The 15533-nt window shown below is 36.1% G+C and overlaps 1 protein-coding gene across 9 annotated transcripts in view; it reads left to right on the forward strand.

Annotated features, from left to right (window-relative positions):
* heph (polypyrimidine tract-binding protein 1 heph) overlaps positions 1–15533 on the forward strand; it is a 458299-nt gene that overhangs the window by 403524 nt on the left and 39242 nt on the right. For all 9 annotated transcript variants that reach the window (XM_074094991.1, XM_074094990.1, XM_074094996.1 and 6 more), the window contains 2 exons: positions 768–869; positions 10245–10391. In XM_074094991.1, coding sequence (XP_073951092.1) covers positions 768–869; positions 10245–10391 — 249 coding nt within the window. The remainder of the gene's footprint in view (positions 1–767; positions 870–10244; positions 10392–15533) is intronic.

Raw genomic sequence — 15533 nt, forward strand, 5'->3', positions numbered from 1 at the left:
AAATTTCCATTCGCCTTGTTTCTTTGTTGTGAAAAATGTTATTTAATTTCGGGCAATTATTACATGCGCTCTACGAAATTACTCTAAGGAATAGCACCTCGCAGATACCGGTTTTATTTCAGAGAGAACGGTTCTTTTTTTTACAATGAAAGCTTTATGCCGCAAAATGGGATTCCTGCTGTTAGCGTAATCTGTTTTTTTATAACGCTCTTCTTTTATTAGAATTATTTTAATCACTCACGATTTAGCCTAAGTTGCGTTGACACGTGTCTGGGATCGTGGGGTAATTTTTTGTTTGTGCTGGGTGGAGGGGTGCGGGAAGGGTAAGAGTGATGTGTTCTGGGTTTATTATGTGTCTGCCGTGACGGATGCCCTGGCAGCGGCGACAGCCACGCACAGGTGCTACTGCGACCTCGCGCCCCGCGCCGCGCCGCTCCGCCTCGTCTCCGGCGCTCTGTCATTTGTACATTTGCTTTATTACATAGCTTGATTTATACTTCGCCCGGTGTGTTTAACGACAGCGGTTTGTCATTTTGCTGTCTTAAATTGAGATTGATCCCCGGGATCAACGTTACGAAGTATAATTTTTAGCCAGGTCGTAATGGTTTTTTCAGCGGCACTGTAGTCACCGCAACGACGGTTCTTAATAATGAATTAGCAAAACGTGGCAGTTTACGTATATGAACTTGCTATGATATTCTTTTGTACTCAAAAGTAGAGATAAAATTATTATGATAAATCTAACGGTATGTTATGTATTGTTTCAGAGAGGCTCCGACGAGCTTCTTTCGCAGAGTGGCGTCACCGTCATGGCGCCCGCCGCTCCGCACCATGCAGACAACAATAACCAGGATTCTGCCGCAAAAAAGGTAAAAATATATGTCAATAAATGAACTTTTAATATAAATAGAGTAACGTGACTGACTTACATTCTATGCACAGCCTATATTACTAGAGCAAAAGACTTGAAATTTGCACACAATATTCTTCGATAAAGCTGCACAAAGAAGGGATAGAAAGCATCTGGAGAGCTTGAAATAAATTTTAAAACACAATATCGTCAACAAATGTAGGTACAGGTAGGTAAAGGGTTTACTAATGTTTCGACGAATAACGTTTGGCAACCTGTTTCATTTCGCAACTTTTCATTTCTCAACTGTGTAATATTTCTGAAACTGTAAATATTTCAGGATTTTTATAAAACTAACCTAACCTAACCTAAAGGGTTCTACACGATGGCCCTGAAATAAATCCTGAAATATTTACAGTTTTAGAGTTTGCGAAATGAAAAGTTGCGAAATGAAACAGGTTGCCAAACATTACGTTGCGAAAAGGCAGTACTCGCTGGTAAAGATTGATTTGTCTCTAAATAATGGCAAAATCTCATAAAGAGCTAGCCAATTTTTTATTATTCCACAAGAGAAAAGTTGCAGGTTAAAACCAGTTTCCAGTTAAAGTTCAATTCTTCTTAGACTCTAAAGTTTCATGAATACTCATATATCAATTGAAGAAGTTATGATGAAGACAAAATATGGTAAAGTATGGTAATCCTACTTCAATATAAAAACTATTCCTTAAATTTTATAAAAGAGACAAAATTTTCCTTCATACTTTAGTAATTTAATAAAACTTTCTAGCGACATACAGTTAACTTCTGGTATTTCACAGATGAGATAAACATAATTATGTCAGTCATCTTCATCAGCCCTTTGAAGATATTTAACGAAAGAAGACAAAAAGGTAGATGTCGAAAAAGGCAAAAATAAAAAGTCCTGAAGGCGTGCCGTAAAGGGGCTTCCCTAGCGACTTCGAGGGCCAAATTATTAATAATCTTACCTGCCTTCTAGATGCCAGAGTGAACGATGATTTATCAAATCGAAAATTGAGTGATATAATATTTTTGATCATAATCTTATTGGTTACCTAGCAAGGAGGATAAAATTGACAAAAAAAAAGATTGCATGATTGAATGTAAGTATTCGTGAACTGTAAAGCCTTTCATTACAAAAATATTTATTATAATTAGTTCGCAATTACAGAAAAGTTTTGGTTTTATATTATTGCACTTAAGCTGTAGTCATTTATTTAGTTTGTGTAAACAAACTCGTGAAAACTATGATGAAATTCTACCGTGTGAGTGTGTAAGTTTTTCGCGCTGAGAATACGGGACTTTAGATTTGCGAGCGGAAAAAACAATCGGCGCTTAAAATAAACAAGTTGCAGTTTTGGTTCTTTCTAGTTGGACAGGAATTTTATAGCGTGATTTGCATAAATACGGGGCGGCGAGTTTAACATGCGCACTTTGCTTTAGCGCAAACATGGCACTTTGTTTGTCAAACCCAGTGCTGCACGCGTACCTAGGGTTACCAAACAATTTCAAAATTTACAAGTGCCGGTCAAAACTGCACTGCACTAGTATTCTAGTACCAACCTATATGAAGTGCCATGAGATTTGAAGTGAATGATTTCACACTCAGAAGAACACACTACTCTACATAAAGAACTAATTGCATAAAAGGACAATAAATTAAATTTATCAGTGAATGTCAAAATTCCGCTGTCATTATTTAACATGTTCTTGTGTGCGTGACCTCAGTTCTAGTGACACTACCTACACCAAAATCAAATAACAAATCCCATATCCCAAGCAACGTCCCACGTCATCCCCTTTCTCACTTCCCAAAGTGGTGTTTGCTAGAGTAAATTTATTTTTCGACACCATCTAAAATATGGAAAAATGTGGAAAGTGGACTCAGTCCCGATAGAGAGTCAAAATCTAAACACATCCGAATAAATTCGAATAGGTGGTGGCACTGGTAGCCCATATGCCTGCACTCACCGCATAATGGATTCCAACACTAAAGCATACATTAATTGATAAACTTTAAGTGGCAGGCTTACATAGGTACCGCCCCTATACAATGGAAAGTTGCTAACCATTTTAATATGTATAGTCGAACCATTTCATTCCTGACACACCGTGGACCGTTCTCACAGCAAGCAATGCGATGTCACTATGACTTTTTCTACGAAAAGGGCCATGATTCAGTTGGTTCGATTGTACATATAGGTAATTTATTGAATCAGGCGTTACTTTGCGGAAGTCTATGTAAATGAACTACGAGTAATAACAACTCTTTTGCTCACCCGCGCCCTTTATGATAGCTACATCTACGTAACAATAAATGTTTGTTTATGCAGGTCCTCCACCTCCACACTATAAGAACACATCCAAATCATACAAACCCAACTATCACCACCATCACACTTTACTGACGTGTTTCGAACTGAACTAAGTTCATACTCAGAGCAACACAACATTCATCATGCTACCAGATGTTAAGATGTGTTAGTTAAGATGTTAAATCTAGTCTAGAAGTAAAACAATATCTAGAAGCGTGGTGAACAGCTGTGTTGCTCTGAGGATAAACTCTGATTGAGTTCTATCAGTAGCTGTACGTTTATGAAGTTAAACGGGTAGTGACTTTGTTTTTTGTTAAATCTTTAGATGTATAGGTATATAATATTTTGTAGGTATAGTCAGAATATGCGCAAGCTCGACTCCCACTTGTCAGGTTTTTTTAAATAGCCCCACTATTAAATTCCCTACTCATTAGTGTCTACTTTAACGTTATACTGAAAGGCGTCATTTTTTATACGACCTATTAAACAGTAACGTAAATGCTATTTACATAAATTAAAAAGCAAGATGCGCGCTGAAAAGGAGCCATTTTCCCACCCGCGGGCAGTTTATTTCGCCGCTGTCACTGGTCATTACGTCAGACTCAGGTAAAATATACTTATATCTAAGAAAACATAAATGTGCTTTTTGAATGGCAATTAATGAAGCCACTTTTGTTTTCCTGTTGAGTTCACAGTGGCGGCTGTGGTTAAATTAATTTATTGAAATAACTTCGTTTTGATTGATTGCAATTAATGAGTTTCAATAATTATAACGAGAGTTATAATTGGTATATTGTAAAGTGTATAGATTAAATAAGTGCTATTGTTCATTGCTAGTGCTAATGAATGACAAGAATCACAAGGTATGGTTGATATTTTGCCAACAAGTCCGTTTTACTACAAAATGTAATTAAAAAGGTAAATATCTATCTTCTATATGAATAAAAATGAATCGTATAATGTGTTGATAAGAGCAAAACTCGGGAACGGCTGGACCGATTTCACTAATTCTTTTTTTGTTGTGTTCGTAATTGTCAAGAGGTTTTTATGGAAAAAAAATATAAAAATGACAACGGGGGCGAAGCCGCGGGCAACAGCTAGTAATAAATAATAAATAATTTTCATGTCTTACTGCATTCCTTAAAGATTCGCAGTAAATCTCAATTTAGAATGCACTTTTATAACTTAACACGTCAACAGTAAATCAAATTCAACTTTTTCTTAATGAAATAAAAAAAGCCACAGTGGCCATGTTAGTTTTGCCAGTCGTTTAGCCTCGCCAGTTAGGGGCGCCCTGAAAAACCTCGCCGCAGTAATCTTAATTACATTGTGATCTCGTTACAGCCCGGCCTTAATTCATAATTAAATAGGGACGTGTCCTGCCCGCTTATTTATTTGCTATTTTATGGTTTTACGATTGCGTCGTCTTTTTTTCACTGTGCAAATTTAGACAGTGCCTTTTTTGCGGGCACCCTTTCTTCTCTGTCGCTCGGAATATTCATTTGGAACTCATAGGCGGAATGGCGACTCGTTTTAAAAGTATATTTTTTACTTTGCTCGTTGTATTGTTTGGAGAGCACCTTCTGTGAAAATATTCGCTAAAATATAGTATGAACTGGGAACGAGAAAGATTTTTATCGAAAAGAGATTTATCTTAGGGATATTGAGAGTTTTGGTAAACGTCGGACTGTTATTTTTAGTGTACCTACATGACATTACAAATGTGAAACTTTTGTATCTAAGCACTATTCTCAGTCTGGTACAACAATAAAACTTTCGAGTACAGTCGAACAAACTATATAAAGTACAAAGAGGAACCTTTGTGCTCCTAATGTCATGTTGACATCCCATACTTTTGTCAAGGGAAATTGATTATTTAAAGGTTCCGCCCCGGTACACAAATATGGTGTGTGTACCTACTATGTGTAATTGTGTAATGCACATCAATTTCGAAATCTAAGACACGTGACCGCAGTCAAACACACTAATCTACCTCAGCACCTTGAAGGTCATCAATGTCCAAATAAAGTAATTAATTACGTTCGGTATTTTTTCCTTATTCCGCTTACGTTGTCCAGTAAAAACGTGGCGACCTGCCCTGGAAAGATCAATCAAATCTGTGGATGGGTGCCCTCAACGTTACACCATTGCTTACAGTTTACGAGGCAGTCTTACGACCATCCTTGATCAGGTCTGAGAGGCAAAATATTTGTTTTTGTGTACAATGCACATATCTATTTAATGATGACTGACAGGAAAGCATAGTACTAAACTTATAATTAATTTGATATTTACGCAACACAGCTTAAGAATTTATGACATGAATTCCAAAAGTCTATAACTCAGCCATCCACCTCGTATTTAGGCCTATGTGCTTCAATATTCAAGAGCACCTATCTACTTAATCAATCATGATGTTATAAAGGTATTCATTGTATGGGCACTCTACATTTTACTACTAGTTTTAGGGCCACTAAAACCATTTGGCTATCTCATTTTATGGATTCCCACCACGGGCGGGCAAAATGATCCATTCAAACAAAACTTATGAAACAATTCCACACAATGTTTAGTTAAAAAGCTTGCTTATTTTCGATGAAACCAGTCTGTTTATATTGTTTCATTTTATTTCACTTAAACTTTGAATCTTAGGTCTTTGAATACTTATATTCAAACTTGGAGTCTTTTATCAGGTGCAATAATTTACATTAGAAAACTATTGGACCGATGAATGCTTAATTTAAGCGAAATTTTAATTGTAAAGTGTTTCGGTGGTTGAAGGAGTGCCACTATTAAAAGTTTGCCGGCACGAAGTTGTCCCTGGGCCCATTCCTATGCATGAATTAGCACTTGCCCGAGCTAGCCCGGCCCCACTCGCTGCTTCTTTAAATATACATTATTAACAATGAAACGAGGTTAATTAACGTTGAGCAAAACAAACTTCCCATTCCAAGTATTTGGAACTACTATTTGTACAAATTATTGTCAATGTTGGATTTAAGGACACAATTAAATTTGAATTTCCATTTTATCCTTAATTTATTGCTAACTCTAACCACCAACGGTTAATAATTTTAAATAAAAAAGTGAGTTTGTCTGAGGTCTGTCTTCTTCTGAATTTATGAAAAGAAAGTCGTGACTGACTGACTTATCAAATCTCAGCTCAACCCCTTGGACCTAAAAAGCTGAAAGATTGCATAAAGGCTGAAAGATTGCATAATATGATGTAGACAAGTAATAAGGACAAAATTTTAAACAATTCCCTCGGGATAGGGAATTCTGCTATAAGAACTAAACCGCAAGGGCAAGTTAAGTAGCTTTTGATATTCTAATTTTGATAAGTTTCGACGTTATGTTTAACGAACTAATGAGTAAAAGAAAACTTTCCGCACAGCAAAATGAACGGTGTGAAGTAAACCAGCTTGTTAGAAATCTACCACAGAAATACCCGTAATATGTAGGATTACAAGCAAGGCAATGGCTAAAATGATAAAGAACCGTTCGATGTAACTGCAAAAATAATAGTGGTACAGAAAGAGTTACATTTCGCAGTTATAAAAACAAAACAAAAGAAACGCATTCATATAATTAACCAGAGAGGCGAAAAAGTGGTTCTAGAAGACAATACAATAATACAGATATATTAATCATGTTATTAATACTTCGATGGTACCTATAAATTCATAGAAAAGTAACTGAAAACTTTTTAACTAGTTGCAATTGAGTATCGATGACTCCTTATAGCTTGGATATCAATATTCCACGACCGCCAATTAAAAGTTCAGGGTGCTTTAGGTTCAGGCAAGAGATTGCAACAGCCGATGCAGTTTTTACTTTTATTTTACTTCTTGTAAATACAGTATCCGTAAGGTAGAAGCGTTTTATTTTATTTTAGCGCCGTAAAAACTTTTTTTTTTGCAATCAACAACATCTTGAATCATTAAAAGTAGGTGATGATTTAAATTGCAACATTATCTAACTATCTTATACCGAGCCTTTACCCGCGGGTAAGGCCGCGGCTTCGCCCACATAAACCCTTAATCTGGTAGTCGAATTAAAATTTTGATATTTAACTGAGTTCCAAAAAAAGTATCGTGGTTTTTATTTACGCTGTATGACAAAGACTCATGCAACATTTAACGCCTCTTAGCGATTAAGCTTTTGGAATGTTACACGGATCCAGTGGTTGGAATTATATCGGGATAAAAAGTAGCCTTTTGTTTAGTTACAACAGTACAGTATTCACTCTGTGAACAACATGCAAAAGTTCTTTAATTAAATTCCTTAAATAACATGATTTGTGATATTTTTAGTAATGTCAGTGTTTCAAAAAATATACATGAATGTGCATAAATTATAAGCCTTCCTTTTATCCTTGTCCTAGTCGAGTAAAAAATATCTACTTACTTACGTGTGTAACAGTGAGCCAAACAGAAATTGCGAGCCTGTAATCGTGTGCCTAAGCCATCCGTCTCGCGAGCCTGGAAGGCTACTGAGAAAATCGAAAATCGAAGTTCCTATCGTACCGTCCCTCTCACTCTCGTATTAAATAACATTAGCGTCAGCAGGACGGCAACATACGAAGTTCGAATTTTGTACGTCGTAGTATATAAAGGGCCTGGCCTGTGCCGCAAGCCGATTACGGCTCGCTACGACGTGCGGTGTATTTTATCAAGACCTGGAGACTTCACTGACGTGCTCTTATTACGGCCACCTACAACGTTAAAAGATGTACGGAAAAATAAGGGATAGGTTTGAACCAATCTCTTCTAAGTCGTTACACTCTTGACAGAGTGGTCGGCGTCGGTTGAGTATCACATACACACACGCGAAAAATATCGTTGCAATAAGAGTTGATGTACGGTGGAACAAATTAAATTGGGACCCAGGGTGGAACCTTTTAATAATTAATTTATGATTTCCTTGACAAAAGTATAAGATGTCAACGTGACATTAGTAGCACAAAGGTTCCACCCTGGGTCATGATTCAATTTGTTCGACTGTACTTAGCAAATTTATTTCTTTTGTATCTTTTAGTATTCAGTTTAAATATTTGTCTCCATGAATATTGAGTGCAATTGTAATTGTATTTTAGACACTGAAATTGTTTCCATAATGTATGTTAATTTCCATTGGGTTGTTTACTATATGTAATTGTACCGAATTAATTAAATAAATAATCAGTAGTACCTTTATGACGACCTTCTTGGTAAAATAGTGTGGTGATGCCTTGTCTTCCACACCGCAGTGCTGGAGTCTGAAGTTCTTAGTTGGCAATATTTCAATCATTTATTGATTATCACCCGTTTTTTTGGTACAATTCGTCACAGGTTTAACTGTATTTATATTCGCAACGTATTCAGTTGTGATTGAAATAGGTACTTACCCATTTTTCTACATAAACCACTTGTCATTAAGTTGTAAGAATAGACGTGCGAAGACGCAACAATGAAGGATGATTCCCGTCGGGTCATTAACACATCAGCGACGAGATGAGATCGTTAATGACGGCGTGCAGCGGAGGCGGCCAACTGAGAAATAGTGTTTCAATAAACATGGCCCGCGCAATCACCGGGAAAATTGACCGATTCCGGGATCTCTTCCCAGGAAAATGTCACACGGGATCTCCTTTTTTTCTATCCCACCGACCCAGACAAGATTTAATATTTATGGATGAAATGTGAGACCGAGCGAATGATTTAAAGTGCCTGATGTGGAAATGGTTCCTCGCAGATTTTCTGACCCAGCGAAAGTAATGTCTTTCTTTACGTTTTACGTACCACTTGTTTTCTTTCGCGTTCCCATGTCTTGAGAAAATACCGAATCGTACCCTGTAGGTAGGCGAGCGTGTTCCACGATTTATTTTTTCCCTTTCGCAAGCTTGTTTGGAAAATATTTTTACTTGTTTACTTACGGCGATTTGGTTCCTTTGATGTCGATTGTCACAGGATTCAGAATATACAAACAAAAATATTATGTCTGTGTACCTTTTTTACTAAATGGTATCTTAGAAAAGCTTGTGCTCAGCGTAAGTAGGTAGTGAAAAAGCTTTCGTGTTTTAATGCATAATAATCATTTCGTACGAATACAATTCTGAACGGTCTTCAAAAAATCAACCCTTACAATAAGGTTTCCGCTGTTTTGAATTTTCCTCTCAATTTTGTCGAACCAGCTGCTCGCTTTGTCTGAACCTAACAATGTCGAACTAATAGGCATTACACTCATTTGTTACACCTCCACGCTCCGCCGCTGGCCAAAGACGGGCCCAAAAAAGCTGAATAGATAGTTCACAACTGCTCCGAACACGCCGAACTTTGGAGCTTTGTTACGATATCTGATGGTTTGTATTAACAGACGTCGTTGCTACAAAGACTTACCTTTTCTAATTTCATAATAAACGAACTTAAGAAGCGTCGATAGGCTGTATTCACCTCATAACAGCAATAATGAACGAATGGGTTATTTTTTACCTCGACAGAAAGTGAAGTGTCGCGCCGAGCTACAATATATTCGGGCTTCAGTTCGGGCCGCCGTAATCAAAAGGCTCTCCCGGGAACAATGGCGCCCACATAGGGGTCGGCCCGATAAGCCTCGACAATTATACTACATCGACTTTTCAATTATCCAACCGGCTCTTCCTCGCGAACAATGCTAGCTTTATTTATGTACTGACATTAAAACGGTCATTTCTACGCCATTTAGACACGCGCTCACTTCGACTTTATCTGCTAAACACGCTTCACACGTATTCGTCAGAAGACTTTCACTTATATACCTACGGGATTATCACGATTAAAAATGCAAATTGGTAGCATTAGAAAGAAAGAAAATGTTTATTCGGCATAGCAATGACAATTATCAATTTACTCTCTTTTCAAATCTAAAATTTACGAAGCATTATGCAAATCAAAAAAACCCTTTAATGACCACTTTTCTAATGCCGCTTCTTAAAATTAGAAACCGTATGTCATCATTGTTTTTGTTATTGGTGTTCTACCACATTACAGCATTTTTAAACCCATTTTCTTGTCTTTATGCGAAACAATATACTTTGTTAACAGGTGAAACTGGAACAGAATGTGGGCAAGCCGTCCCGCGTCATCCACATACGAAACATACCCAACGAGACGACGGAGGCGGAGATCATACAGCTGGGCTTGCCCTTCGGCAGGGTCACTAATGTGCTCGTGCTCAAAGGAAAGAATCAGGTCAGTTTCTTTATTGTACAGTTCACAAAACCTACGCAATTGATAGACTTAATGCAAATGCGTCTTCTTTCTCAGCCACAATACACATCAACAAAATATAGCGCTGTCCATTGGAGGACAATTTTGCCAGTGTCTAGTAGGTTTTGCCGTTGTACGGTAAGGCTGGCTTGGTGTTGACAGCTATATTTATAATCAAAAATATTTAATACTAATTGATACTAATTTGGTGACAAAACTTCGTGTCGTGACCCCGCTGAGTCACCGTCCCCGAGTTTTGTATAAGATGCCTCTCTTTGCCATGGTACTTTGGGCCTGTGCCCAGGGACCCCACAATATACGGAGACTATGGACAAGGGGCCCAATAAAGGCCGGACTATTTAAAACATCTAGAGCCTCCAATGGGTTTCTTTTTGATGACACTTTAAATTTAGTTTATAAATTGTACCTAGGTTTTTAGTTATTACTAAAAATAGTCTGAACTGAAAGGCGGAGTCTAGCCTTCCTTCACTGAGTGGCCACAAACAATGGACCTCAAATTGAATACACTAGCCGCGTCACCGCATCAACCTTAATATACGGCGTTTTAAAAACAAAAGAACTTTCGCCTGGCGGTAATTACTAATTACGAAGCCTTAGGATCCTTTTAGTTACATTTCATTTGCAGGACGCAAAAGTAGTCATATTAGTTGACATAAAATAAATTAGGAATGAAAAGCTAGCATCAACTTTCAAAGGAATTACCGGCTGTCTGTGGCCAAATTAACAAATATATATCAATCAATCAATCAAATACTTTATTTTAAATAAAAACATGGTGTATAAAATAGGTCTTAAATATTATCAGGTTTCACATGCTCTGTTGCTAGGACAACACGTAAAATACAATTTAATAAAATTAACAAAATAGGTAAAAATATGAATATAACATTTAAATGTCAAGATAAAAATAATAAGGCTTAATAATTATATAATTTACAAAATAGAATGTCAATTTTAAATTACACCAAATTACTAGCTTACATAATTATATCACTACTCAATATCATGATTTGAAAATTCTTCTACAGAGTAAAAGCATCTGTCTATAAGCCAGTTTTTGAGACACTTCTTGAAAGGATTTAGAGGTAATTTTTTAAATTTATCAGGCAGCTTATTGAATATGGTAGGCACATGGTAGGGTATAAATTAAATTTTCAAATCATCAGACAGATGTTATTATGTATGAATCGCTATTGTGTGTCCCGCGAACGTGTATTTAGTTATGCTGTACTGCCCATTAAATTTTCAAAATTTCATCATTATCATTGTACAACGCACGCACTTAGTTATTTACAAGTGAATCAAATAAAAGCGCGTTGAAAAACGACAAATTATAAAAAAGTAGTTCTCTTGTTTCAACGCAAAAAGATAACAATCACGTCCTCGAGCTCAATATATGGGACGCGCGCTTCGAACGGAAGTACAACAAGTGGGCGGCTCGACTCGTCCGCAAATAGGCCGCTAACTATTGTACCGGCTACCTACTTAGCTTTTTACATAGCTAGAAACAGAAACACAGCCAAGTAGGTTGCATTGACTGCATCATTTGTTACATGCAGTTTGGAACTTTCACGCTTTTGCCATGGTCATGGAACAAATAGGTTATTTAATTTGTTGTTTATATTAACTGTACTATATGTAGAACTACATAGCACAACCGATTCCAATCGTTTAAAAAAATTACCCCATTTTTTCATACAAAATTTTAAGAGTCAGTTTAGTCACGCGTAATACTGAGTGTATGAAAAACGTCGCAAAACTGACGTTTTTTTGAGGATATTTTTTTAAACTATCGGAATCTATTGTGCTCTTAATTTAGGATAGGAAACCCATATTTTTTCCGAAATTAAAAAAAAGAAATGGTAAACTATTTTTTGAAAACGTATAAATACTACAAAGATTAGTTTACGTAGCTACCTACGTATTAATTGTACTCGTAGTAGTGCTACGACAAATGATCGCTACGCTGATATCGCTACGTCTATTTTGCTACGGCGTAGCACGTGAACAAAAAGCTATTTTCTTATTTTATCTACACATATGTCATAAAACTTCTATAATGCGTTTGAAAACCTGATAATATTAATTATATATGTAATAATAACATCTATTTTATTATTACAATATAATTTCAAACATATCTCAAAAACAAAGCAATTTTGATTGAAGCTCAATTTTAATATCACTAGAGATGAGGTTTCATTCAAAATGGAATGTCAAATGTAAGTAATTTTGTAAATCTCGCACGTTACTTGATATCGAATATCGAACCATGTTAGAGTAGCAGCCGTGTCCATGAATTAAAAAAAAACTATGGTTGCGTGATAAGCATTTTTTTTATTTTAGCTTGTCTTGTTACAAAGATTTTCTTTTGTATTCAATATGTGTGAAGATAAAGCAGTGTACATATGTAATTGTACATAATTACGCATCATGTAACTATTATTTAGAAACTGTATTATTTGTTTGTTTAATAATAGCGTCCTATCAAATGTCTAAAGTTTAATTCTGAATATAAGCGCATCCAATTCTAAATTGAAGTTTAAACTGAATATGAAATTTTAACATCGTGCACTGTAAAGTAATACCGTATATACACTGGTCTAAAAGCGTAATCCTAACCCGAAAAAAATTAGAACCTATACGCGAGCCAGCAAAAATACTTCCGCGTATTTTTATTACCGCTTTTATTACCTAGGTTCAAAGCTAAAATGAGTTTTAAAACGAATTCAGCTGTTCTAAATACCTTGGAATCAACCATGATCATTAATTAATCATCGTAGTGCAGAGGATATTATCGCCGTTTGTAGTAATTAGACATTGTTGTACAATGACTACACGTCATCATTGCCCCCAGTTAATTTAGTATTCCCAGTACAATACAGCTCCGACAAGGACACAATTAGTCTAAGGGTTATTCTTATTAAGAAAATATCTTGCTTCAGAAAAACGCACCTTCTCGACTGCTCTGAATGTTTAATTTTGGTATTTTTCATGGACTACAATTCCTTTATAAAAATCATTTTCCATCTTACATCTTTAAACAAGTGATTCTTGTGTATTTTTTATATATTTATTTACTTATATTCCTGGGATCTCGGAAACAGCTCTAACGATTTTGTCAAAATTTGCAATAACATCAGTAATTTCGAAACCATCGATATTCGATAACTGTAGGTCTAGCTGGGGTTCAAATATAGGTCAGATGAGACTCAGTTTTTATTTTATAAAACGTAACTATATAGTCAGAAAAAAAAACGATTTAACAAAAAAACTCCGAGAAAAGATACTTCTATGATATAATACATGTTATTTTTAAATTGACCTTCAATATAAAAAGCTGTACACATTTTCTTTCCAATATGACAGTGAATAAATTCGTGATTTGACCCCAAGCGCGAGATTGCATCTGAAATCATATTTGGCGGAAATTAAGGGGACGGGAACATCTAAAATAAATTTCAATTTGGGTCAAGAGGAGCTCAATGAATATCTTTTATCGGTGTTCCAACTTAAAATTGAATAAAGGTATTATTATTTTATATTTCAGTTATAGAATAACAGGGGCCCATCTTTTTACTCAACTGCCCAAAGGAGGGTTATTGGTAAGAACAAGATTTTCAGATCCGGACAGGAACAAACGGAATCTTTTTAATTAAAAAATTAGGTATTTTATGAGCTGAAAATAGCATCGGAAAGTGGTGGAAAACTAGAGAGTAGTAGAAAGTACTATTTATATATATTTTTACAGTTTCGTACATAAAGGGTGACAAATAGAATCCTATTATTGCCGCTACGTTGTCTGTTTTTCCGTCTGTCTGTTCATCACAGGGTTATCTCAAAAATCGTAATAGATAGACAGCTGAATTTTATACATAACTAGGATAAAACTATCCTATATAATTCGTAGGTTCTGAAATTATCTTCATACCAAATATTATCTTATAAGTCAAAGATTGGTGTGAAGAGGTAGGAGACAGACTGACAGTTATTTTTGTTTTTATAATTTTAGTGAGGATGTGTAGTAATATTTCTATATTCATAGATTTGCGAGTTTATTTTTACGGGTGTGTACTCTACCCAAATATAAAATAAGTGTGTATTATTTGGTTAGTGTCGGACTGTTTATTTTGCGAGGAAAGACAACGTTAGTATAATTTCTAATTTTCGTGTGTTTTCAACGGCACCATCAATATTGTTTTACATTTGAAATGCATGAGATGAGCCGCACGGGTCGCATGCGTCGCGATCTCCGGCGGCCTGCGACACGAGTCCGAGCTTGTTTAAGACGACATCCGGCTGCTTTTACGGCGTGTTTTACGTCCAAACAGCCGCAGACAACGTGCAATGTGAAATTTACGATTTCCCGCTGACAAATTAAAAACAAGTTAGTTTACAGCCGAGAGATAAAATAATAAAAAGGAAAACCTATTACGAGGTAGACGAGAGGCTGCGACAATGTTATCCCGTCTAATAAATAGCTTGTATGACATCCGCCTCGTGTGTCCCGGCGTGAAGGAGAACAATCTCTCTTCTGGTAAAAGAAACAAGTTGAATCCCTTTTTATGAACGGTTACGGTGTTTTTGTAATAATTTGATTTTTGGTCTTCATATTTATTCAAAACATGCTTCACTGCAATAATAACAAGTTTTTTTCAGTTTATTAAAGTTAACGACTTATTTATATCAACTCGAAATCGGGAATGGATCTACTAGTTTAACTTGCTTTGAGGCCATAGTTAAAGAAGTACGGCGAATCATTTTTATGTTAATTTTTTTGTGTGCATTTGCTAGAGCGATAAAGGTGTATTTGTAAAGGCCTAATTCTCATACAAATCTAACTACAGTAATATTTTACAAGACCCCCTGTGTCCAACGTGTCTCGTGTCACTTGAAACTGATCAATTTGGAGCAGCCACTCCACATGCGGGGTGAACTTTAATACTTTGATGGTCCGGGAGAGGTTGATTTGTAAAGAGTATCGTAGTTAACGGTAATTGAAGCTCTGAGGGTCTAGTTACAAAGGCATATATCAGTCGAGAGCTAGACAAACAGCGACATGAGTGAGCGCGGACAATCGCCTACACTCTCTATGATTAAAGC

The sequence above is a fragment of the Choristoneura fumiferana genome, chromosome 12 (assembly GCF_025370935.1).
Source record: "Choristoneura fumiferana chromosome 12, NRCan_CFum_1, whole genome shotgun sequence".
NCBI lineage: Eukaryota > Metazoa > Arthropoda > Insecta > Lepidoptera > Tortricidae > Choristoneura > Choristoneura fumiferana.